This window comes from Cervus elaphus, chromosome 5, assembly GCF_910594005.1.
Source record: "Cervus elaphus chromosome 5, mCerEla1.1, whole genome shotgun sequence".
NCBI lineage: Eukaryota > Metazoa > Chordata > Mammalia > Artiodactyla > Cervidae > Cervus > Cervus elaphus.
The window spans coordinates 10,060,941-10,086,423 of record NC_057819.1 but is presented as its reverse complement, the minus strand read 5'-3'; the positions used below and the strand labels follow the sequence as shown (position 1 = coordinate 10,086,423).

Sequence of the window (25,483 nt, the reverse complement as noted above, 5' to 3'; positions counted from 1 at the left end):
AGTCGTGTCCGACTCTTTGCGACCCCATGAATCGCAGCACGCCAGGCCTCCCTGTCCATCACCAACTCCTGGAGTTTACTCAAACTCATGTCCATTGAGTCAGTGATGCCATCCAGCCATCTCATCCTCTGTCGTCCCCTTCTCCCGCCCCCAATCCCTCCCAGCATCAGGGTCTTTTCCAATGAGTCAACTCTTCACATGAGGTGGCCAAAGTATTGGAGTTTCAGCTTCAGCATCAGTGAGGGTACATAAATGACCCTTCTGTGCTGGGGCGAGAGGTAGCACATCTGAAGACATTTCAAATAGCCTTGAACCGAGGTCTCTGCAGGACCTCCCTGGTGGCTCAGCAGTAAAGGATCTGCCTGCCAATGCTGGAGATGTGGGTTCGATCCCTGCATCAGGAAGATTCCTTGGTGAAGGAAATGGCAACCCACCCCAGTATTCTTGCCTGGGAAATCCCATGGAGAGAGGAGCCTGGTGGGCTAGAGTCCATGGGGTCGCAAAGAGTTGGACATAACTTTAGTGACTCAACAACAATAGCAAGCTCTCTGAAATTAAACTGCCAGCAACTCCTAGGTTGACTTCTGTAATTTCTTACCAGCCCTTCTCCCACCCCTACCCCCTTGCAAAAGAGAAAACCCTTAAATTTCATCCACACTGAAAATATTTATGGTTTGATTTTAACATCAAACAGTGGACTGTATTAAGGAGACAAGCTCTGCCCAGCTCTGCTGAGTACTGGAGGGGGCTTCGCTATATAAATAGTTACCAAACTTTCTTTTTTTGGCTATAAGATCTTTCTTCAAATGTATTCTGACAGGCTCTCAATTTTTTAGATGTGAAAGCAGAAGTCTGCTGGTACATTTATTCTTTCAACAAGGATTTGTTAAGTTGTTTTCTTCATGACAGGCACTGAGGACACAATAGTGGCTTTTGGTGGAAGAGTGCTGAATGAATGATGAAGAGAGTGTATTTCTTTCACCTCCCTCAAGAAGAAACTGACAAAATCCATGAAAATTGTAAACTCATTTAGTGTTTCAACTGCACAGTTCTAGTTGTGATCCTTAGCCCTATACTTTGGGCCTTGGCTTTTGGCCCCAGACTTAGTCCTAGGCTGAAAGGTATAGCTAGCAAGTTTTCTGGTTCAAATAATCATTGAATTCAAATAATTCATTATCCCTCTGGAAGGCAGCACTGGCAGAGAAACTACAAATACACTTCAAAATTGAGTTTCAGTGCTGGTTTTACCTTAACCACATACTGCACAGCCAAGAGAAAATAGGACTTTAGCAAAAGTACAGACAAATAACTCTGGGAGAAGGCCTGAAGCAGCCCCTAAGGAAAGCTGCAGTCAAGTGACAGGAACTTGTTTCTTTCACTTCGAGATTGGTCAGATCAGAACATGGGTCCAAGGCACACAGCCTTACGCAGAGATGTTCTGCTGCTGGTCACACTAACCAGATTATCCTCCAGCTCCAGACTTCTGACAGGATGTGACTGGTTCACGCTTCAGAATCTTAAAGGAGTTACAGTTTGAAACCAGAATGAATGGCTACAATGCCTGATGTGAGATTTTCATAAGTCACCTTCTGAAAACCTGCATCTTCTATCATCTCCTTGAATTCCTCCTAAAACACAAAGAAAGATACAGCAGAAATTACCTGGATTTTAACTGTGGGGCCTTGGGTTGTAAGCTATAGATTTTTTTGTACCTGAGATGGGAACTGTCGGATACTCTCTACAAGGTATTGGTAGGACTTCCAATCTCCTGCAATGACTTCTCCCAGGACAGGAATGACCTGGAAGCTATATACATCATAGAGCCTAAAAAGGCAAAAGATTAAGATTAGAACATGACCGTTAATAAACAAGAAGGTCTAAGCCTGCAATTATAAACTCAAAAATGCCTATAGGGGTCAAGCAAGTACCTGAAATAAGTGACCCAGTTGAGGGTGTGGTGACAGGCACAATTAGGAAGGTCCAGAAAAGTGGGGAAGGGGCAGCTACTACCCAGCTCTGATTATTGCCATGTAGGAATATGGGCTTAACCAGGGTTGCCATATATCTGATTTTTCAAGTGAAGTTGGAAATCCAAATTTTTATGTAAAATTTCTCAATTTTAAAATACAGACATCTAAGTCAATTTCTAAAATAACCATGAGCCAAACAAAATACATATGCAGGCCCACTTGAGTCTCTGGTTACTGGTTTGAGACTCTTCTGGTCTAGGTGTTATGATTCAGAACTGGCTGACCATAGAGATGGCACCGTCCCTCAGGGACTCAGGGACTTTGAGGTTCGTGCTTAAAGCTACTGGTTATTTTCTATCCATTTGGGGATAGGAAGCCCTTGGCTGGATGGTGAAAATCAAGTCCTGTTAACAATACCAACCTGGATACAAGGGGATTGTTTACTTGGCTGAACTCCAGACAGAGAAACCTTCCTCCTGGTTTCAGGACCCGATGGGCTTCCTGTAGTGCCTGAGCAAGACAAGAACAACAGGACACACTCCTCAGCAGCCCTCACTCATCTCTGGGAGGCTGAGGCGGCACTAGCTTCTGGGGGCATTATAAAGAATGTTTCCCATAGATCCCATGTTCAATCTCAGCTGGGAAGCTGTAACAGCAGAACAAACCCACAGTCTCCTAAATCTTTTAGCCATTCCGCTGCCCATGACTAGAGAAGGTTACCTGGAGTAATCTAAACTGACTCAGATTGGGGGAGGGCAATTTTTGAATTACTTCTCAAGATCATGATGGATATCCCTCTTTGACCCAGCAATTTTCCTTCAAAGAGTCCATCTTACAGAAATGCTTCTACTGTGGAAATGACGTGGGGTTATTCATTACAGCACGATTTGAACAGCGTAAGAGCAGAAGCATCTTAATCATCAATGAGAGACTGGTTATATTAGGGAATATGTATACAAATGGAATCGATGAAGCTATTTAAAAAAGGAAGAGCAAGAGTTCTTTATGTGCTGACATGGAAAAGTCTGCAGATATAGATATATATTTTTTGCAGGTATATCTTTAAGGGGAAAAAAAAGCAGTGGGCAAAATATTTCATATGCTAATATTTGTATAAAAAAAAAGAAAGGAAATGAATACACTTAATATGCACAAGACATCTTTGCAAAGATATGCCACTCGGAAATTGGTGATCACAGAAAGAGGAGGCACTGAATGGTTAGCACGCAGGGATGAAGATTTTTTAGTGATATATCCCTTTTGTGCTGCTTGAGCTTTGAATTTATTAAAATTTATTTTTTTTAAATTTAAAAATAATAATAAATTGGCTATGGACACAGGAAAAAAATGAAATTAAAGTACCCCATAATCGACATCCCACCCAAGGCAGGCAACCACGCAACTGGAGTCCACGTTACAGAAATGAAACTGGGGGCCTCGCCTGTCATCTTCAAATGTTTGGACAGAATGTTCAAGTAGAAATAAAAGAAGAGCTGCATCAAATTAAGGGCTGAACATTCCCTTCTTCCAACAGAGGATCTGTGAATCTAGCCACCTTCTGCCAAAATAGGGGCTGAGTGCCTTTTCCTGTGTCAGCCTTGGGAATTGCTCTGATCTGCAAATTCTGAGTCAGGAGGCTTCATGGAGAGAGAGGAAGCAGATGACATGAGTGAGCAAGACTGACAGGCTCGAAGATGTGAATACCGACTCAAGCAACAAAGGCTTCTATGGGGATCTGCTCTGTGGTTTTGTTTTTTTCAATTTTGTGAGCAGGAAAATTGGCAGTTTAAAGGATTAAGACCTCTCAGCCTGAAACATTCAACTGAGGAGCTGGGCCTGGAGAAGAATCTCTCCCTTTCCTCATTCACTGTGGAGCTACCCCCAGAGAGCTAATATCCTGGGTCACGCCAGCAGAGGCGGCCATTGGTTACCTGATCAATGTGTGTGACGTTCCGGATCCCGAAGGCAATGGTGTAAACATCAAACTTGTCATCGTCGAAGGGCAGTTCTTCTGCATCTCCCAATATCCAGGCAAGTCCTGAAAGAGAAAAGCAGTTCTGGCCTCAGCCTGGGCTGCCGTCTCCTCTGCACCCAGGGAACTGTCAAACCTGGGTAGGGGGTTGTGGGAACCCCTGAATTTGTAGTCAGCTGGACAGAAGTGTGGGTACCCTGAACACCCTGTTTGTGGCTGTCTTGTGAAGTGGGGGCAGTCTTGTGGCAATAAGTCCTTAAACCTGTGGAATCTGATGCTAACTCTGGTAATTAGTGTTAGAACTGAATTGAATCGTTGGACAGCTGGCTGGCGCTGGAGAATTGGAGAACTGTATGGTGCTGGGGGAACATCACACGTGCGGTATCTGAAGCGGTGTCAGAAAACACACACCTGCCTTCTCCAGTGGATTCCTGGCCACCGTCTTCAGGGTGTCCTTCAGTCCTGAACACTTGAAGTTTCTGGTGTCCTTGAAGTTTAGAAGAAAGTTTCCCCCAAGGTTCTCAGAGTAGACACTGGTTACTTAGTTATGCCTTACTCTTAAGCAATTTTTATCCAACTAGGTGTAAAGCATTGTGGTTAAGAGCCCAGGTCCTGGTGTTGCCTGGGTTCTAATGCCAGCTTCCCCAACTATTAGCTATATAACCTTTTTTTTTTTTTTAAATAATACAAGTTTTTGAATAGAGTTACTTTTTATTTCTGGCTGCGCTGGGTCTTTCTTGCTGTGGGGGCTTTTCCCTAGTTGCAGAGAGCAGGGGTTACTCTTTAGCTGTGGAGCACGGGCTTCTCATTGTGTGGCTCCTCTTGTTGCGGGGCGCAGACTCGAGGCTCCCAGGCTTCAGTAGTTGCAGTCTATGGTTTCAGAAGCTGCAGTTCCCGGGCTTTAGAGCACAGGCTGAGTAGTTGTGGTGCATGGGCTTAGCTGCTTCACGGCACGTGGGATCTTCCCGTACCAAGGATCAAACCCGTGTCTTCTGCACTGGTAGGCAGATTCTTTACCACTGGGCCACCAGGGAAGCCCCTAGCTATATAATCTTGGATAAACTATGTTGCCTCAGTTTCCTCATGTGTAAAGTGGAGTCAATAATAAGTAGTACCTACTTCAGATAGTCATTAGAATTTATTCTAAGTACATAATTTGGCATAGTTATTCATTCTACTGGACTCACAGAGAAGCAGGGTGTCTTGACCCCAAGTCTGGTCATGAATTCAGAAAACACCCAAGGGAGCTCCCTATCAGGGTAGCTATATCCTCTGAGAATCCTGATTCAGCTTCAATATTATTCAACCTGCAGTGAATCAGACACGAAGTATGATTCAATGGAGAAGGAAACGGCAACCTACTCCAGTACTCTTGCCTAGAAAATCCCATGGACGGAGGAGCCTGGTGCAGGCTACTGTCCTGGGGGTTGCAAAGAGTCGGACACGACTGAGCGACTTCACGTCACTTATGATTCAGAAAGGAGGCTTCATAGAGGAAGGTAAATGGAAATAATCTTCCTGGGAAGCACGCTAACAGTATTTAACAAGAGCCTCAGCAATGAGCATGCCCTTTAACCTAGTCATTTGGTTTTTTGGAGGAAGACATTGATGACATTATCATCAAAGCTACTGCTTACTAAGCCCAGGAGGATGAGGTCTGTGTAATCACTTTACATACATTATCCTCTACAGGCCCTCTGCAGTGAGAATGCAGAGTCCTAACCACTGGACCACTGGAATTCTTTATTGAATTTGGTTACGATATTGCTTCTGTTTTATGCTTTGATTTTTTTGACTGTGAGGGGCATGAGGGATCTTAGCCCCCTGACCAAGGATCGAACTCCCACCTCCTGCATTGGAAGGCAATGTTTTAACCCTGGACCACCAGGGAAGTCCCCAGAAATTTTGAATAACATGGAAAAATCTCATGATACAATGCTGAATTAAATAAAGCAGGATACTAAATTGTATCTCCAAGATGTTGTCAATATTATAAAAAGGAAATGATTGGGAAAAAGATAGGGAGGAAATATACTAAAATATTGAGGGTCATCTTAGGATGCTGGAACTATGGTTAATATTTACTTCTTCATACTTTTTCAAATGTTTGATTTCTTTTTTTTTTTTTTCCAAATGTTTGATTTCTAACATCCCAAATTTTCCCGAATATATCACTTTTATAACCCATCAAATCTTTTTAAGGTTTCTGCCCTCCAAGCTTCTACTTTGGGAGGAAGTGCTACATGTAAATAAAACACATAATAGTGCTACACAAAAATGCCTTTATAAAAAAAAAATGCCTTTATACATTAACTTTTATAACTGTTAAATCATTTCTAGGATCCTTCTACTTCGTTTCAACTTTATTTTGGCATGATATGTGTTGCAAAGGCATTATTATTGGAGACTGGTACCTGGTAACTCAGCTGGTAAAGAATCTGCCTGCAATGCAGGAGACCCTGGTTCAATTCCTGGGTTGGGAAGATGCCCCGGAAAAGGGAAAGGCTACCCACTCCAGTATTCTGGCCTGGAGAATTCCAAGGACTCCATGGGGTCGCAAAGAGTCAGACATGACTGAGTGACTTTCATTTCACTTTCAAAGCAAGGAGGAAAAACAAAACCAAACTAAGAAGCACGTAATGATTCTTACACAGGTGGATCTGTCTTGGCTGTTAGGAGAGCCTGAAGGGCAAGCTATGCTATGGCAGAGATGATTCCAGAAGTGGAACGTTACCCATCATTCCCATCTTTGTTCTCCACTCTTCATGGCTGAGCACCAGAGAGAAGGGAAACACGTTTCTCAGTAGGAGTAAGAACACAGTGCCTTTGTCTAGAAACACTAGTGACTGTTGGCCTTCTGATCAGTGTTGATGGTTAACAAAAGAGCCCTTCATCTGTGGGGCCAAGTGGGCTGCAGTTCGTCTAGGCAGCTCGTTCTGGGGGTGGAAGTAGGAGGAGGAAGAATTGAGCTAAAATAACCATAGACACTCGTGGTGGGGAGGTGGTGGGGGAGGAGAGAAGTGCTGATGCTGACCCAAAGGCCTTGGGTTCTTTGTTGGGTACCACTGCCTCTCACCAGGGCTGCCTGCAGCGCTCGGCCAGGGTGGAAGAGGGCAGTACAGTGACTCTGAAAAGCCGGGTAAACATGCTGCAGCTGCCAGATCAGTACGTCTACTGGGGCAAAATACTGGGGGCAAAAGTATTTCAAAATATTAAAAGAGAACGCCAAATATAAAACGTGTATCTTTAAGCTAGAGCAGAAACTGTCTATTTGGGAGCTGCAGCAGCGGCCTGGAGACACCCAGTCCCTTCCCCCTTGGCTGTAGAGTGGACCGTGCGAGGGAAGTTTGAAGAGTACCATTTACGGCTGATTCTTCAACTGCATCAGTTGTGCCCTCTGAGAAACCCATGCTGAAACAGAGGTAGGAGGGCAAAGTTTTTTTTTTGGTGGGGAGTTGGTTGGGGGGTGAGGGGAGGCACCTGGAAAAAAAATAAAAAGAAGAGGAAGCAAGCATGTGTGGGAAGAGCCATAAGACCTTGATGCAGACCTGAGAAAGCCCCAGCCAACCCAACAGGGGGCTCTGGAACAAAGACTGCCTGTGAAGAGAGCCCCACGTGGCATATGTTCAGGCCCAGGAGCCCCACTGTCCTCAGTCACTGGCTGGGTGCTGCCAGGGTGGAAAGCTGAGGCAGAGCTTAGTTTTGGAAGGGGGATGAAACAGCTCAAGAATAGGGCATTGGGGTCATTGGAGAGCTGCTGGAAATTGAAAGCCAAACTTCTGTCTCAGGGTTCAAGAGCTGAGACCCAAAGAGTCAGTCCCCATTTTGGATCTGCCATTTAAACTGCACGACTTGAACAAGATACTTAACCTCTTTGGGTCTGGGTTGTCTCCCCTGTCACTTGAGGCTGATAACTGGTTGCTGAAATAATGTATGTAATAGTACACATGCTGGGCTCGGCCACACAAATTATCTTCCACTCCTGTGTATCTGTAAGTTTTTGAAATCTGGAAAAGAAAGCACTGCAGCACCTGTACACCTTCCATCTTATAAACATCTCCTCCAGGTCCACTTTCTGCAGGACTTACCAGCTTTGTATCCTTGGGCACGGGCTTTCTGTTTTCCAATCTTTAGCATCTCCTTGTTGATGTCACAGACCATGACACGAGAACCGCCCAAGGAATCCTCTTCATTCTGGTACTTTCTGGCAATTTCTTCCCAGGATAAATTTTGTTGGGCCCTTAACTGCTTCTTCTGCTTTCTCTGATGCTGCGCCTGAACATAATTAAGGAACCGGAATGCAATGTCACCTGTGGGAAGCCAACAGGAGGAAAGATCAAACACAACTGCAGCATTTCTTAAACCCAAAAGGAGCAACAAAGGTACAGGGGTTGAGGAGTGTATGAAAACTGAAGGTTGTACTCATTTCAACAGTTAATGTTTTTTTTAACAGCAATTTTTTTTAACTGCTAAGATTCTTTAAATAAAAAACCTTTAAAAACTGCATATGTAATGCATGGACACATTCTTACTCTAAAAGCCTCAAACTTAAATATATAGAATAAAACACAAAAGTTGCCATCTCTGTCCACACTCTCCAGATACAACAAGTGTGAAGAGCTGAGTGTACTGCTTCCTAGTCTTTTTCTAATAATTTTTGTGATGGTAACATGAAGGTACACTCACAAGCAACAACAGCTCACTGCCCCACCACTTCCCATAGCCAGCTCAGTTCCTCACAGACTGTCTTTCCCAATCCCTTTAGCGGTTTCTTCTGTTGGTTACAGCTATTTCTTTACTCACAAAATTTATAAAGCGATCCCGCCCCCATCTCTGCTTGCCTCTGTCCTCCCAATATATTTATATCACTTTTAATAGTTCCTCACAGATACCTTTGTAACCTAGAGTAATGAATTAATATGTATTTTTTTTCTTTTTTTTAATTTTTATTTTTAAATTACAAGTACAGTTGATTTACAATATTTCAGGTATATAGCAAGGTGACTCAGTTATACATATATTTTCATTTTCAGAGTCTTTTCCATTATAGCTTATTACAAGATATTGAATATAGTTCCTTGTGCTATATAGTAGGTCCTTGTTGCTTATTTTATATGTAGTAGTATATATCTGTTAATCCCACTCCAAGTTTATCCCTCCCCCCTTATTTTTTTTTCTCCCCTCTTATTTTATTATTCCATCAACTATAGATAGTATCTCTTGACTCCTTTCAACCTTCCATCATATATATATTTGCTCACATATATATGTGTGTATATATATGTGTGTATATATATATATATATATATATATATATATATATATATGTTCTATCAAGCCTGATAACATTGTATTTGTTCTATAGCTCTAAGGTTTCTGTGCTTTGTTGATGGTTTGAGTTTAAAAGCAGAGAATGAAGTGTTTACATTATTGTGACCATGTTGTAAATACTGTTTAGGCAAAGCCAGTGCTTTCAGGTTCATATTTCCCTTTTTGTAATGCTGTTTCCTTGTCTTTGTTTTCTTCTTACACTGTTTGTAAGAAATACAGCCTTAGGTTTTTCCATTTTCTCCATACAATTAGGTATTCTCCAGTCACTTTCCTATAAGTTTAAATATATGTACTCACATGAAACAACTTAAAAATATAAATGAGGGTTATATTATATCCATTGTAAATAACTTTTCTTTTTTCTTCCCACTTAATATGTCTTTGATACTGTTCCATCAGTATTTATAGGCTTTTCTCATTCTTTTAAATAGCTACCTATATAGTATTGACGTATCTTAAAGTCATTTCTTCATTGAGGTAGAAATAGGTTACTTCCAACTTTTCACTATTACTAAAAATTATGCAGTGTGAGCATATTTGTTACTGTATGTTTTAAATGTCTTTTTAAATATATGGGCTTACTTTTTAATTGCATTTTCTAAATGGGCAGTTGTTGGCATGTGGTAATGTTACTGGCTGGGGTGCACTGGAGATGGTGGCAGCTCTGACTGAAACTTTTCTGTAGCCATATCTCTGTGCAAGTTTTTTTTTTTTTTCTTTTCAGATTAAATGTCTAGAATTGGAATTGTGGGATCCTAGACTAAAAAGCATTTTAGATTTTGACAGATTCTGCTAATGTCCTCTACCTCACTGCTCTCTGTGCTTCCTTTTGGGGAGAGGACCACACCAATAAAGCCAAACATAAACATGGACATTATTCTATTGCCATTTATTATTATACATTATTCTATTAGTATAGATTATTACATTATTACATTATATGACATTTTTTTCTCCAAATGCCTAGTGTGTACCAAGAAACAAAGGACCATGCATAAATAAAAAGAGGTTTTTTTTTTCTCCCCAATAAAAGAGCTTTTGATATCTGATATGATAGTAGATTAGGCAGAAAAGGCTGCCTTGAAAACTTATATGATAAAAGCCCCTCCCCTCCTCAGCAAAGAAAGAAGGCAAGTGGGCTAAAGGTTAAACAGAAAGCAAAAATAGTTGTTTAGATGGGGAAGGGACACTGGAGGAAAAAAACTGATTAGTTTACTTTGTAATCCTCTGAATTTTAGAAAAATGACAGGCACAAAGTTGATATTCTGTGTTTTTGATTGGCATTCAGTAGGGCTTCCCTGGTGGCTTAGTTGTAAAGAATCTACCTGCCAATGCAGCAGACAAGAGTTCACTTCCTGATCCTGGAAGATCCCACATGCTGTGGAGCAACTAAGCCACAACTACTGAGCCCATGCTGTGGAGCCAGGGAGCCACAACTGCTGAGCCCACGTGCTGCAACTAGTGAAGTCTGTGCACCCCAGAGGCTGTGCTCTGCAACAAGAGAAGCCCCCACAGGGAGAAGTCCATGCCCACAGCTAGAGAGTAGCCCCTGCTCGCTACAATCAAAGAAAAGCCTGAGCTTCAGTGAAGACCCAGCACAGCCTAAATAAATAAAACTAAAAAAAGAAAAAAGAAAAGAGTAAATCTTTCTGAGAGGTGTATTGATTTTCAATCACCATGTTCAGCCTAATGGAAGGTGAGCTAGCTCATTACAACAAGAAAAATTAATTTTTGTAAGAGGAGCTCAGTGTTACCCAAGGAGACCAAACTGGACATTACCTGTGCCTCCAGCAACATCCAGCAGCTGGGTCCCAGGAAACGGGCGCATCTTCCAGAGCAGCAAATCCTTCCAAACTCGATGGATACCAAGACTCATCATATCATTCATCACATCATACTTCTTGGCCACACTTTCAAACACCTGATAGACTTGACATGAGAGAAACACAGCATGACTGGGCTACTAATAATATTAACCTGGAAAAGTCCTAAATGTAAGAAAGTTCCCCATTCCCCCCATAAAATAACTATCTGCAAGGTGGAGCCAAGTCATAATGCTTGATGCCCAAATCTGCACGTTACCACTTTAAAAAAAAAGGCTTAACTAGGGACTTCCCTGGTGGCCTAGTGGCTAGGACTCCACACTCCCAATGCAGGGCACCCTTGTTTGATCCCTGCTTGGGGAACTACATCCCACATGCCACAGCTAAGAGTTTGCATGCCACAAGGAAGACGGAAGATCCTGCCTGCCGCAACTAAGACCCAGTGTATCCAAAAAAATAAAGAATTTAAAAAGGCTTAAATTTCTTCAAGTAAGAAATAAGTCAACCTCTTTTCTGTTATCTTAGCTTCACATAGGACCATTACCTTGCAATAATGCCATGCACATACTTAGTAGTAAATCCCTTTCTTTTTTGGCCACACTGCATGGCTTGCGGGATCTTAGTTCCCTAACCAAGGATCAGACCCAAGCCGAGTCCCAGACCCAAGCCGAGTCCTAACCACTGGACCGCCAGGGAGTTCCCCAGTTTCCATTTCTTAGAGGAAGGGGCGGGGGGATTGGAATTTTTCTAACAGTATCATGATTAAAGACAACAAAATCCATTAGAAAGACATGAAAAATGAATGGGAAGACCTCAGCTCATCTCTGCCTGTGTCACTGAGAAAAACCTCAGGTTCAACTTGGTGGGCAGATGAATGGTAGGATGTGAGTCAGGGCCAAGTTGAATTGTAGAGGGTTCTCGTGACTCTCCACAGGACCAAGGAAGAACGTGGAATATGGACTGGCTGAAGAGTTAAGGAATTTACTATCAAAGATGCTTCAAAGCACAGGCTACATTTAACTTCTTTGTATCTCCATTTCTGTTCATGAGATAACAATATCAGTGCGAGCCTCCTACCTACCTGCCAAAAGGACTGAATCAGGTAAAGAAGGGGAGATATGTTGAGTTCCTCAGATGAAATGTGCTGCTAAGACCCAAAACATTACTGTCCTCTGCTGAATCAGCAGACAATAGAGCCCTCCTCCTTTCATTCAATTTTGAACATCTATTCTCAACCCTGGGATCCTATAAGCTTGCTCTTTGCTTTTGAACATCTGGGATATTTAGAGGGACACTGAGGCTCAACCCACTGAGTATAAGCCCTTCTTGCTTTATGTGGTTCTAATATGCAAGAATTTCAGTTATTGTGGTTTAGTTCAATAACAACAGTCCTCTAGCAACATCATTCAAATACAAAGGTATATTAACTGTGAGTAATTGCATGAAGTACAAATCTTGCTAGTAGCCCTTCATTCCACAAATCATGCATAAATAGATATGCATCATGATCAGAAACCAATTACATCACTTCCCTCACAGTTTGTAGGGGGTTGGTCACTATACATCCCTTATTCACATGCAGACAGCAAAGCATGTAGCTGTGTGTGTTACCTTCTGATCTCAGTTGTGACTCTCTGTGGCATTTTACAAAACTAGATAATTGAAAGAGGAAACTGGACTACAAAAATGAAAGTGCAACAAAATAATGAAAAGGGATAAACTTGGAGGTGAAATTTGAACAGAATGTCAGTGGAATCATAGGAGAAACATGACCATGGGGATGTCGATACTGCCACCCCAGACATTTTGGAATTGCAGCCACAGGAACTCTGGGAAGATGAACTTACGAAGTTTACTATCATTTTACCTGGCTCCACTTATTTCACCCCACAACCAGTTATCAAGCTCCTAATGTGCATCAGATGCTGAGAACACAGTTATGAGCGAGTCTTAACTTTCTGGGGATTCACAATGAAATGTGTTAATTTAAATTTGATATTCAAGGAGTTATAGTAGAGCTATGCATTTAGTAAGGTTGAGGTAAAAGATAATAAAATATACTAGCCTATAAGAGGATAAAAAATTCAGTGGTAGGCTCTTTTCTTATTTCCTGGGTGACTACAGGCCAAGTTAACAAATCTCTCAGAGCCTCACCTTATCCATCTGTAATGTGAGCATAATACCTTTCTCATTACAAATGGTACAGCTGGAATTTTAAAACAGGTCTTTTCCTTTCCCAAGTCTTATGGTGAACACAAAAAAGTGCTGAACAATATCTAACACTTATTGAGCAATTATGAAGTGCCAGGCATTATTCAAAATTCTTCAGTGTATGAAGTAATGTAATCTTCACAAGAACTCTATGAAAGAAATTACTATCTTCCCTATCTGGCAAATTTGGAAGCTGAGGCACATATTAACAGAAAATAGTTTCCTTCTTTCTTTCTATAAAAGACGGCCTATCCCTTTAGCAAGAGATTAACAATATGGGCTCAGTAGTCAGACCGAACTGGGTTAGTGCCACCACTTACTATGTTAAACTGGGCAAGGTTTTGCTTAACCTTTAAGTCTCTATTTCCTCATGAGTAAGATGGAATAACAATACTCACCATCAGGAAGTTGAAATGAGAATTGTAAATAATGTCTGCACTCTGCTTGGCACATCATAAATGCTCAACTGATGGGGTTCTGTGATAATTACTTGAAAAGAGGAGGCTCTAAGTTTGGCAGAGACAGACTAAGGGTACTCCTTGGAGGTCAGGACTGCACAAGTTAATGCATCAGAGGCGCGTGCGTGCGTGCTAAGTGGCTTGAAGTAGTCGTGTCCGCCTACCAGGCTCCTCTGCTCACGGGGATTCTCCAGACAATAATACTGGAGTGGGTTGCCCTGCCCTCCTCCAGGGGATCTTCCCGACCCAGTGGATTCTTTACCACTAGCGCCACCTGGGAAGCCCCTCAGCGGAGCTCACAGGACTTCAAATCAACCCTTGGTTTGGGCAGAAGAAACTAGATCGTAGACAGTCAGATCCTCCCCATTCACCCTCTCACCCCTTTCACCTTTGCCTCCCTTCTCCTCTTCCGACACAGTCTCAAACCCGAAGTGCGTTTCGGTTGCCTCCTTCTCTTGGGACAAGAGCCGTGCACCCAGGGGGCCCCTGGGCGAGGAGCTACGAAGCCCAGGGAGCCTGCAGCCCGACACTGCCCGCGACCACCCACGGCTGCAGGAGCTCCATAGAGCCCAGCTCCCGAGGGCTGCCATCTTGACAGTCGGGTGACCGCTGTCAGACAGGACGTAGCGTTGCATCGCTAGACGGCTGACGGCGGCCGACCGGAGACACTATTAGCTGAACGCGTCTTGAAACGTGATGTTCAGTAGCTCTGAAGGATCTCTGGGATCCTGAGGCTATTTCGTCTTTGAGTACGCGAAATCCCTTTTTCTCTGTCTTCAAGTTAAATATAGAATTCACAAGGAATCAGCGGACCTTAGGGAGAGCCCCCGGTCACCTGGTCGACACCAGGTCTCTGAATCCTGCCCATCTGTAGGGTGTTCGTGTCGCTCAGTCGTGTTCGACCTTGCGATCCCACGGATTGTAGCCCGCCAGGCTCCTCTGTCTGTGGAATTCTCTAGGCGAGAATACTGGAGTGGCTAGCCATTTCCTTCTCCAGGGGATCTTCCCAATCCAGGGATCAAACCCCCATCTCTTACATGTCCGGATCGAATCCGCGTCTCTTGCGTCTCCTGTATTACAGGCGGATTCTTTACCATTTGAGCCATCAGGGAATCTAACTCCGGAGATACCAAGTAGCTCCCTTTTTCCGGTGCGGAAGAGGGCAAACAGAGCTTTTTAATCAGTAAATGACACTGGGAATGGATTCTAGGAATCCCTTTGATCGAAATTCTCTGGTGATTCGTATGAGAGGGATGTGCAGAATAATCTTGAGAAACATATGCTAGATTACTCTGAATGATAGACATAGGAAAGACAGTTCTTTGGTCTTTCCATCTTATGAACCTAGGAAGTTCATAAATGGGAAGGAAAGCTCTGGTATGTATTTAACTTACTTTTATTTATTTACTTTTTGGCTACGCCCTGCAGCATGCAGGATCTTAGTTCCTGGACCAGGGATCCAATCTGTGCCACCTGCAATGGAAGCTGGATTCTTAACCACTGGACCACCAGGGAAGTCCTTCTGGTATCTATCTATTTAGTAAGTCACAACCAAGCACCATTCAGCCTGTCTCCTACTATCACAAAGCTACATTTCTAGCTCCAGCTGGCACAGAATGAGTGCTTTCCTTTAACCTCAGACTTTCCCATTATTTTCTATGGAAAGGGTAACATAGACCATCTTGTGGAAAAGAGGATAGAGGTGGTGAGTTTTATTTGGATTTCTATGTGCTTCTGCTTTACTTCTCTGTAAATGTATGTTTCCTGTAAATGTTTCACAAGGAGAAAGTGCCAAGGCCCCTAAGAAACTACTTTGAAAGTGGAAAATCTTTTCTTGGTTTAATGTAGCCTAACAGATGGACACCTACTGCTTATTTTGGAAGAACTGCATGGGGCTTTCTCTCTTTTTCTCACTTTTAAGAGTGATAGAAGAAAGAAATGATTTATCCCTGTCATCAGAGTTCCCACACCTTTGTTAAAGGAAATAAAAAATCACCCAGGAATCTTAGTGTATCTTCCAAATCTAGTCATACATAAAAATGGACTTTTAGGGTTTTCTAGACTTAATTTGCGGAGAAGGCAATGGCACCCCACTCCTGTACTCTTGCCTGGAAAATCCCATGGACGGAGGAGCCTGGTAGGCTGAAGTCCATGGGTCGCTGAGAGTCGGACACGACTGAGCGACTTCATTTTCACTTTTTACTTTCATGCATTGGAGAAGGAAATGGCAACCCACTCCAGTGTTCTTGCCTGGAGAATCCCGGGGACGGGGGAGCCTGGTGGGCTGCCGTCTATGGGGTCTCACAGAGTCGGACACGACTGAAGCGACTTAGCAGCAACAGCCTCAGACTTAATTTGATGCATCATGTAGCCACTCTCTCATTTCACTATGATTTGTGGGGGGTGGAAACTGGAAAAGAAAAAACAAGATAAGGACTGGTGGAGGGCGTTTAAGAAACGTTAAAATATATGAGATTAGTATCTAATTTCTTTTATCCCAGCTAAAACTGTTAAGTTCAAGAAATTGACTTCTATATACTTATTAATGTTTTGTATAACATATGATGATTAAAAAGAAACCCCAAAGGGCCTAATTAGGTGATATCTAGGATTTTGTCTGTTTATTTATTTGTTCATGTATGACTGCCAAAATTCCACTCATCTTTCTATGCTCAGCTCAACTAACATCACCTCTGGGGAAGCCCTCCTTTATTCCTAACTTTTTGTACTTTTCTCCTTCAGGCCTCTCCTCTGGTCAGCATTTTGTGTTAACTTTATTATAGTCTTATCACATTCTCCCATTAATATATTTTGGAATTCTTTGTTCTCAGCACAGTGCCTGGCATATAATAGGTTTCTAACTAGCTAAGGTTAACCTTATTTACTGTTATAAGAATTATTTATCTTTTTCACAGTGTTTTTCTGTGATCCTTTGAATCTCAAACTGCTGTGGTTGGAAGGAGTCATTTATAATGTTTCAAAGTATGGGTGGGTGTCATATGATTTCTAAAATACCTATATAATTTTCTAAGTCTCAATGTCCTTATCTGTAAAAGGGAGAACAGCTTATCTTACAGGTAGTTGAGAACATCACTTATTAGCTGTGTGATCCCATTTCCTCATCTTTAAGTTTGAGTTATTGTGAGGAAACATGTGATACTTCATATAACTGCACAGAGCAGTGTCTGCTAATAATAAGCACTCAGTGATAACTATTAGGGCTTCCCTGGTGGCTCAGATGGTTAGGTGTCTGCCTGCAATGACGGAGACCCGGGTTCAGTCCCTGGGTTAGGAAGATCCCCTAGAGAAGGAAATGGCAACCCACTCCAGTACCCTTGCCTGGAAAATCCCATGGACAGAGGAGCCTGGTAGGCTACAGTCCATGGGGTCCCAAAGAGTTGGATAACTATTATTATTAACAACAAAATGAAATATTAATAATGATTTATATTAATAAGTGACAATAATAAAATGAAGTAATTGTATAAGGAAGTGATATTAAATGTATTGTCATTATTGTCACTATTATCACTATTATTAGGAGATTGAATAAGATCCAAAAATAAATTGATATTAATATTAGAATAAGAACTATAAAATAATGAGTCAGTAAAGGAATTCCACGGTAGTCCGATGTTTGAATGCATTATTATAAGGCCTGATGCTGAAGCTGAAGCTGCAATACTTGGGCCACCTGATGCAAAGAACTGACTCATTAGAAAAGCCCCTGATGTTGGGAAAGATTGAAGGCAGGAGGAGAAGGGGACGACAGAGGATGAGATGGTTGGATGGTATCACCGACTGGATGGACATGAGTTTGAGCAAGCTCTGGGAGTTGGTGATGGACAGGAAAGCCTGGCATGCTACAGCCCATGGGGTGGCAAAGAGTCGGACACGACTGAGCGACTGAACTGAACTGATTAGTAGTTTATATTATTATTACGTGCATTAGTGTAATAAGACTAAAACCTGGGCTGCAAGTCCAATCACTCTGTAAGCTCTCTCACACATTGAGGAAGGAAAAAAAAAAAGTCACTGGACCCGGATGTAGACAGAAAACTACATCTCCCAGCATGCTTCACTCTCACACCTCCACTATATATATAGTCCATCCGGGTTCTTCGAGATGCTGTTTGGCGACTCGTCGCCATTCCCGGAGCAGCTCGGCCTCGGCCTAGAGGCGAGTGTCGGTCGCTGTGTCGGAGACACCTGTCCCCGACACCAAGACAGCCAGCCCTCTCCGCTGCCCCGCGGCGGGAGAGCGTGTCCGGCCGGCCGGCGGGGCTCGCGCACCCTCCCTCCTCGCCTCCCCTTCCCCCGCAGCCTCCGCCCCGCCAGGCCCGGCCCGGACCTCCGAGCCCCGGCCTCCTCCTCCTTCTTGGTTACCGCCGCCGTCGGGCTCAGCAGCCCCTCCAGCCGCTTCTCCTTCCAGTTTGAGAAGCCGAGAAAGGAAACAGGGAAAAATGTCGCCATGAAGGCCGAGAACCGCTGCCGCCGCCGACCCCCGCCGGCCCCGAACGCCATGAGCCTGGGTCCCTGCCGCGCCCGCTCCGCTCCGACCGCCGCCGCCGCCAAGGCCCCCGTTGATGCCGCAGAGCTCTCCCAGCGCCGCCGCCACCGCCTCCGACATGGACAAGAACAGCGGCTCCAGCAGCTCCTCCGCCTCTTCGGGCAGCAGCAAAGGGCAACAGCCGCCTCGCTCCGCCTCGGCGGGGCCGGCCGGCGAGTCTAAACCCAAGAGCGGTAAGGGCGGGTTCCCAAGGCGGTGGGGGGGCGGGGGCGACTGCCCCTAATGCCGGGGTGGGGGTGCGGAATCCTTCCTCGGATGTCTGCTGGGTCACCTAGGGACAGGCTCCGCTTTCTACTGTTCTGATCTCTTTTCCATGGCTTCCATTACTTCCAGTTAACACTTAATGAGAACTGCCTGGTTTACATAAATCCTTGCATTAAAGTTGTAAACACCTCGGGGAAGTAGTTGCTGTTTCTGTTCCCATTTTGCGTATGTGTAAACTGAGGTTCAGAAAAGGTCAGGTCACCCAGCTAGTCTGTGCAGCCAGGCCCGAAGACCGGTTTGCCTGACGCATCAGTGTACAGCTCCTAAAACCACCAAGTTGATCTACCCTTAATGTTGAGTTAGCATTGAATAGTATTCAAGTATAAATAGAGGAGGCTGGCCTAAATATTTGTTAAACTCAAATTTTCGTGTGGAATAACTTGACCCCAGAACCGCTCAGACGAAGAGAACTCGTCTTGGAATGGCTTTGTTTAGTGTGGAGTAGGAGTTAAGAGCACAGGCTCTGGATTCAGTCTTTTTAGGTTGAGACCCTGAGTGAATGTCTCAGTTTTCTTACCTGTAAGTTGGAGATGGTGAGAAAATAAATTAGCAAACAAATGAACTAACTGATGGCTCAGGAGAGTAGCTGACACCTGTTAGGCACCAAATATACATGGACACAACCTGTTAGGCTAGAGTTGTGTCCTTGTATGGGAAAGATTTTGTCATTTCTGAAACCATGTCTCTCAGTATTGAATTTCGACCATCATGATGGTTATAGCTACCATTTATTGAGGGCTTACCATGTGCCAGTACTGGACTAGGCTTTTACGTGTTTTTTTCCAATACTGCAGTCACTAACCTGTCCAGCAGGGTGGAATTGTTCACATCTAAAGAAGGAAAAAGGTGAGAGGCCAGGAGTTCAGGAGTCTGGAGTTGAATATTCTCTGCCTTACTTCAAAGGCAGAGACATTTGTCTCTGCTCTTTTGTATTTCTGATTATATTAGCAGTAATAGGCAAATGTTTTCCGTGGGAATAGGGGGGATGTATGGCAGAGAGGGGAACATTTGGAGCCCTGAAATGTGGAACTCCGGTTGTTTAAAGCATAGAAAGATTAAGAAAACTGCAGAGCTAACTTAGAAACCACATAAACAGCTGTAATGTTGACTTTGGTTCAGAGTTAATCCACTTGATAGAGCGAACTTGTTTACCTGGTATGTTGAGGGTTTCTAGAGCTTGCTTTTGGAACTCAGGTGGAAACCAGTTGTCTTGATAAGAAATGAATGCTTTTAATATCTTAAGCAGAGATTAGTGTAGATTCTCAGGCCACATCAGGCAGTATTATGGAGACTGCTTTTGGAATTTTACACATGTATAGGTTTATCACAGATCCCCCAAGATCTAGAGATTTGCCAGCCCTCTTGGCTCATGTTGGAGCTGGTTTAGAGTGAGTGGTCATTGTAGTTGATAAATTACTTTTGCATTCTGTTCCTAGATGTTAAAGATTCTGGTTCTCTAGCTATCTGAATTCTCAGCTGATTTTTTGGGGGGCTCCTGTTTAAGCCACTAACATACGGTCATGAGTCAGTTGCAGTAAATGCCTGAAGTTGTTCTACTGTTCCGTGAGGTGGCAGGTGAAAGTTTGCCAGAACCTAGACAAAGTAAATTGGACAAGGAAATGGCAACCCACTCCAGTACCCTTGCCTGGAAAATCCCATGGACAGAGAAGCCTGGTAGGCTACAGTCCATGGGGTCGCAAAGAGTCAGACAGGACTGAGCGACTTCACTTTCACTTTGACAAAACAGCAACAAAAACCGGAGGCATGTAAGGCATTTCCCTCTTGTGATCTCTGACTTTGTGACTGTTGACTAGTGCAGCTGTCCTTAACCAATAGGATGATAACAGTTCTGTTGTGGTTTGACCAAAGCAGGTATTTGTCAGACTTGTACAGAGTAAATATAAGTTGTTGGGTTCATTCTGACTAAAGTGAAATTTTTTTTTAACAAATACATAAAGGGACTTCCCTGACTGTCCAGTGGTTAAGACATTGCTTCCACTGCAGGGGCACGGATTTGATCCCTGGTCTGGGAACTAAGATCCTGCATGCCGTGTGGCACGGCCAAAAACCAAAAAACTGCCCCCCCCCCCCAAAAAAAAAACAAAACACTCTATAAAATACTCTTAAAACACTATTCATTCTATTAATTGAAAGCTTCTGAGGAAAGAAGTAGAAACTCAGTTCAAGGAGTTCTTTGCTGGGTTTTGTGCAATACACAGGCGTCCCCTTGTAGCATTAGTTTTTCTTTAATGTGTTTGTGAGAGAGCTTGAATGTTTGCCATTGCTATTGCCCACTTTTCTGACTACTGTTATTTATTAATACATTCCCTTAGCACAAAGGAAGGATAGGTCTGTAGCTAAATAGAATTCTTCATAGCATATTCTGCTTTAAGAACATTACAGCTAAGACCAGTGCTACCACAGCAGATACCACTCAGCACCTCTTACTCAGTGACTTGTAGGTGGCCACTCTAACAAAACACTAGATTCGAATTCGGCACAATTCCGTAAAAGGATTTCTGTAGGATTTCAAAAGCTGACTCAACACTTGATGTACTTGATTCAGCTGGAAATTGTTGAAAGGACCTCTTGAGTTTAAGAGTACTAAGTTGAAGGAAGAACAGGAAAAGGTGAAAAGACATAACTTGTCTTTCTGTCACCAAAGTAACAACAAGTTTTTCAGTTTTTAACTATTTAATTCCCTTTTCCGCTTCCCTTTCCCTGCTTGCCATGAGAAAAAAACCTTTGGTTTCTAGTCTCTAAACCATGCGTGTCATAAATGGTTATTTGCTTCCTAGTTACATGATTAATATACTTGAGGTTTTGTTCCTGCAATTGGCTCAAGTTTGTCTTTCATGCACACAGGAAATAAGTCAATTTGGCTACCAGGATTTACTTGATCTTTCCGGCCAGATTGGCATACCAGTTTCTTTGCTTTGATTAATTGCTTCAAACAGTCACATGATACTTCTTTACTTGGCTCTCTTCCTACAGTTTTGTTGCACTAGGGTTAAGATGTAGTTCTAAGAACATTCAGCAGTGAATATCCCAGGATGTAGCCCAGAGGAGAGAGGTGGGTTAGAGTTTGGGGAAGGTTTAGAAGAGCAAAGAAAGCAAAAAGAGGCGAGAGAGACCTGGATGTTTATGGGCAAACAATGGACCCTGGCTCAGAACCAGGTTCTTGCTTCATCCTCTTGGGTGGGGGATGGTACTGCCATGGAGGTTAAAGGAAGGTCAGGTATTATGAAGCAGTTATTTTGAGGTTGGCAATATGAAGCACTGTCCTGACAGTCTTCCTCTTGTTCTGGTACCAGAAGCCGGGTGACTGGTGGTAATCTACCTTGAAGAAAGCCTTTGAGCTGTAAATGGACCTGGAGGTTTAGATGGATTTAAAAATTGAGGTGACTTGAAACCTTCAATAAACACCATTTAGGGAAGTTACAAGAGTTTGCAAGCTGCAACAGTAGGCTTTCGGGAAAAAAAAATAGTAGACTTTCAAATGATAGTAGCAACTGTGTGCCAGCCACCATAGTAGGCATTTTACAGAAATTTTCTCTTAATCCTTATGACCCAATGAGGAGGGAGGACAAAGGATTAACCCTGTTTTAACTGATAAGAAAACCAGGGCTTAGTTAGAGTACTTGTCCAAGTAAATTCCTAGGAAGTCCCAGGCAGTATTCCTGAATACACTTTGTATAAATTCACTTAACAAGCATGTAACTTACTGGCATATGCATATTCCTGATATCTGCCCCGCCCCCTTCCTTTCATTCAGAATGACTAATTTCAGCTGGAGTCAGTTTGTTATCAGTTGATTCTGTAGTAAACCATATACTGCCCCTCTGGAGGTGCTTGTCAACCACTCTGGATGATGGATGAGCAATTTGCTTGTGGCTACAGTATGAATCAGCAGCAGAAACTTCCTGGCTGGTATTCTGACCTCTAGGTTGTGCCACTTGTTACAACTACAACTAGAAATGTTGATGATGCCAATTTTTTTCACTGAAAAATTTATGGGCTGTGATTTGGTAATGGGGAAGAGACTGAGATATGCTTCCTTTTACCTGGAGAGACCTTTCTCGGAGGGAAATGTGGAACAGCTGAGACACATTGGATTAAGTTTTCAAGTCTCTTGTTGACTCTGGGATCCTGAGTGCTGAATTTGAGCCATTTAACTAATGGTCCTGTTTGGAATGTGTCTCGACGGTAGTTTTTGGCAGTTCTCAGCTCTGGGTGTGCATTAGAATCTCCTAAGGACCTTCTTTTTTTTTTAAAGTAAGGATGTGTGGGAATGTTCTCTAGCAGTTTTTTCTGATTCTTTACGTCTAGGTTGGGCCCTGACATCCATAGTTTTATAAGTTTCTGCAGGTGATTTCTCTTATGCAGCTAGGACAACCACTTTGAAATCTAAAATTTTCAGCAGAGAATATGTTTGTCCTAGGAGCTTTAGTTTGACTGTTTTGTCTGTTTTCCAAAATCTAAAGCAGATCATCTCATTGCTATCTCCTATCAGAGAAGGGAGGCCAAGTTCAACCCCCAAGTTATTCACATGTAGATTCTGGCAAGTTGCCTATAGGACACCTCAAAAACAACACTCTTGAGTTTTATCTCTGGGGCCCAGGCCTGACTGTTCCTTCAATCTTTAGCTGCCTGTTGCTTGGGTCTAGAGATAAGAGGCAGCCTCTCACTTCAGATGTCTGACTTCATTGCTGTTGTTCACTTAGTCGTGTCTGACTTTGTGACCCCATGGACTGCAGCACGCCAGGCTTCCCTGTCCATCTGACTTCATACCTGTAGGTAAATATAAGATGAAAGAGTTGGTTTTAGCAACTAAAATCATGAGTCCTTATGTGGTCAGTTGTTGAAATGTTTTAGGAGTGAGCAGTTTTCACCGTCAGAGAGCAGTTCTGTAAGCGTTATGAAACAGTTTCCTTGCAAGTGTGGTAACAAGTGAAGAAATGAAAACAGCCCTTCTTCAGAGTGCCAGCTTGCTTTCTTGAGCCCTTGCAGTGTAGAACCTGACTTTACCTAAATCTGCAGTCTAAGTCTGTTAAGTTTTGAAAACAACAGGGTCAAATGCCAGGTCATCTGAAATAGTCTTGGATAGTAAGGTTTGGGGAACATACGTTTTCTGTATATGCCTGTCCTCTTCATAAAACCTCACTTATTTTCATGGTAAAGTTAACTGGAAAAAAAAAAGTTAACTGGAGTTCTGTATCCCTGTGAATTCTCTGTTTATTTGAAATGTTACTATGAACTAATTAATTCCATGGGTTGAGAGCAAGGCAAAATTTGTATGAGATTTGAAGCCTTACTTTCTAGTTGTTACTGCTGATGGCCATGTTTGACAGTAACTGTTGCTAACTGAAATAGTAGGTAAAAGTCTAGTTCTTAAATTCTAATTTAAGATTAAACTCTGGTCACTTTCCCTGACTGGGATTAAAAGGTGATGGACAGGAGTGAACCCTAGCCTGGCAGTGTTTCTTGGACCATCTGTTCTGTTTATGGTGCTGCCATCTCACGGGACTGTTTGGTCAGGTTGAAGAGGATGGCATACCTCTCATTTATTTTCTATGCTTCTGGCAAACTGAGTGTGAGGTGGTTGCTTTCAAAATATGGATTCTGGTGAAGATATGCTTCACTTTGGATTTATTTAGTCTGCTGTAAAGAAGCTGGTCATCTTGTTAGAAATAATTTCTTCTAGGTACTTACAGTTACTAAATTATCCAAATTATTAGTACACAGAACAGTAAGACTTTATTTAAGTCAGAATCTTAGAGGGTGAGGCCTCAACACAAGAATCCTTTGAAAGCTCATCTCGGTGATTCCTGCCAGCTGTCAGGATTGAGAACTATTGTATTAGGCCAAAGTGAATAGTTTTGTTTCCCAAAGGTTACTGTCATCAACAGCCTGCTGTGTTGTCTTTGCAGACATGTTTCTATTAATTGTACATTTTAACATAAACAGGATTAAACTATGGGGTGGGGGGTGAGGATTTGTAGTTTCTGAGGCTCATGCTGGAGTCTCCTTGATGTTGAAATTAACCACCTCCTTAAAGTTTGAGGGTAAGCCTAGTGGATTTCATTAATTGTCCTTCCAACTTCTGGTTTCTGTTTCTGTTAAATTAAAAAAAAAAAAATCTGTTGAAGTATAGATGACTTACAATGTTTCAGGTGCACAGCAGGGTGGCTCAGCTGTACAAACACACGTTATTTTTTAAACTTATTCTCCATCATGGGTTATTACAAGATATTGACTATAGTTCCCTATGCTATAGTAAACCTTTGGTGCATATCTATTTTTTAATTAGTAATCTAGCATTCTATTCATACTAAGTCAAACAAAAATTGGTAAGTTTTCTAAAGTATGTATATTATACATATTTATATACTTTTCTACTACACTTGATAAAGGCTTGAGAAAGAACATCAAAAAAAGAGAAATTGGAGAACATAAACTAAATGAAAGGGGAGCACTGAATATGAAATAGAAAAATGAAACAAATTAGATAAAAGTAAAATGTCATATAGTCCAATTTAAACATGACTGCTCATTAGAAACATATCTGGAGCTCTGGAGAAAAAAAGCGACACCTGAGTTTGTATTTTTCAAAAGTTTCAAGTTAATTCTGAATCTGTTTTCACAATCAATATCTAGAGAAAAAATAAGAGATAGTTACAGTTGCACGCCATAATCAGAACATGATTAACTTAACAATATAATTACCTACATCTTGGAGGGGGTCAAGCAGAGTGATGTGGTAAGTGGAAGTGCATACATGCACATGTTTTCATCCACCCAGCCAGTCTGTGTCTTTTGATTGGTGCATTTAGTCCATTTACATTTAAGGTATTTATCGATATGTATGATCCTATTACCGTTTT

The 25,483-nt window shown here is 42.5% G+C and overlaps 2 protein-coding genes across 3 annotated transcripts in view; one reads left to right on the top strand and one right to left on the bottom strand.

Annotated features, from left to right (window-relative positions):
• Positions 1–1,011: 1,011 nt before the first annotated feature.
• COQ5 (coenzyme Q5, methyltransferase) lies at positions 1,012–14,402 on the bottom strand. Of its 2 annotated transcripts, none has more exons than XM_043901610.1 (7): positions 14,145–14,402; positions 11,053–11,202; positions 8,031–8,252; positions 3,902–4,008; positions 2,392–2,480; positions 1,713–1,824; positions 1,012–1,628 (listed from the first exon to the last, which is right to left on the bottom strand). In XM_043901610.1, exons 1-7 carry the CDS (start codon positions 14,398–14,400, stop codon positions 1,527–1,529), a joined length of 1,038 nt encoding a protein of 345 aa, XP_043757545.1. In that variant the 5' UTR covers positions 14,401–14,402; the 3' UTR covers positions 1,012–1,526. The 2 variants fall into 2 exon arrangements, with proteins under 2 accessions (XP_043757545.1, XP_043757546.1); XM_043901611.1 differs by having other exon boundaries at positions 14,154–14,401.
• Positions 14,403–17,879: 3,477 nt separating this feature from the next.
• The window catches only part of RNF10 (ring finger protein 10), a 34,832-nt gene continuing 27,228 nt past the window's right edge, over positions 17,880–25,483 (top strand). The window contains exon 1 of the mRNA XM_043901608.1: positions 17,880–18,508. Coding sequence (XP_043757543.1) covers positions 18,352–18,508 — 157 coding nt within the window. The 5' untranslated portion in view covers positions 17,880–18,351. The remainder of the gene's footprint in view (positions 18,509–25,483) is intronic.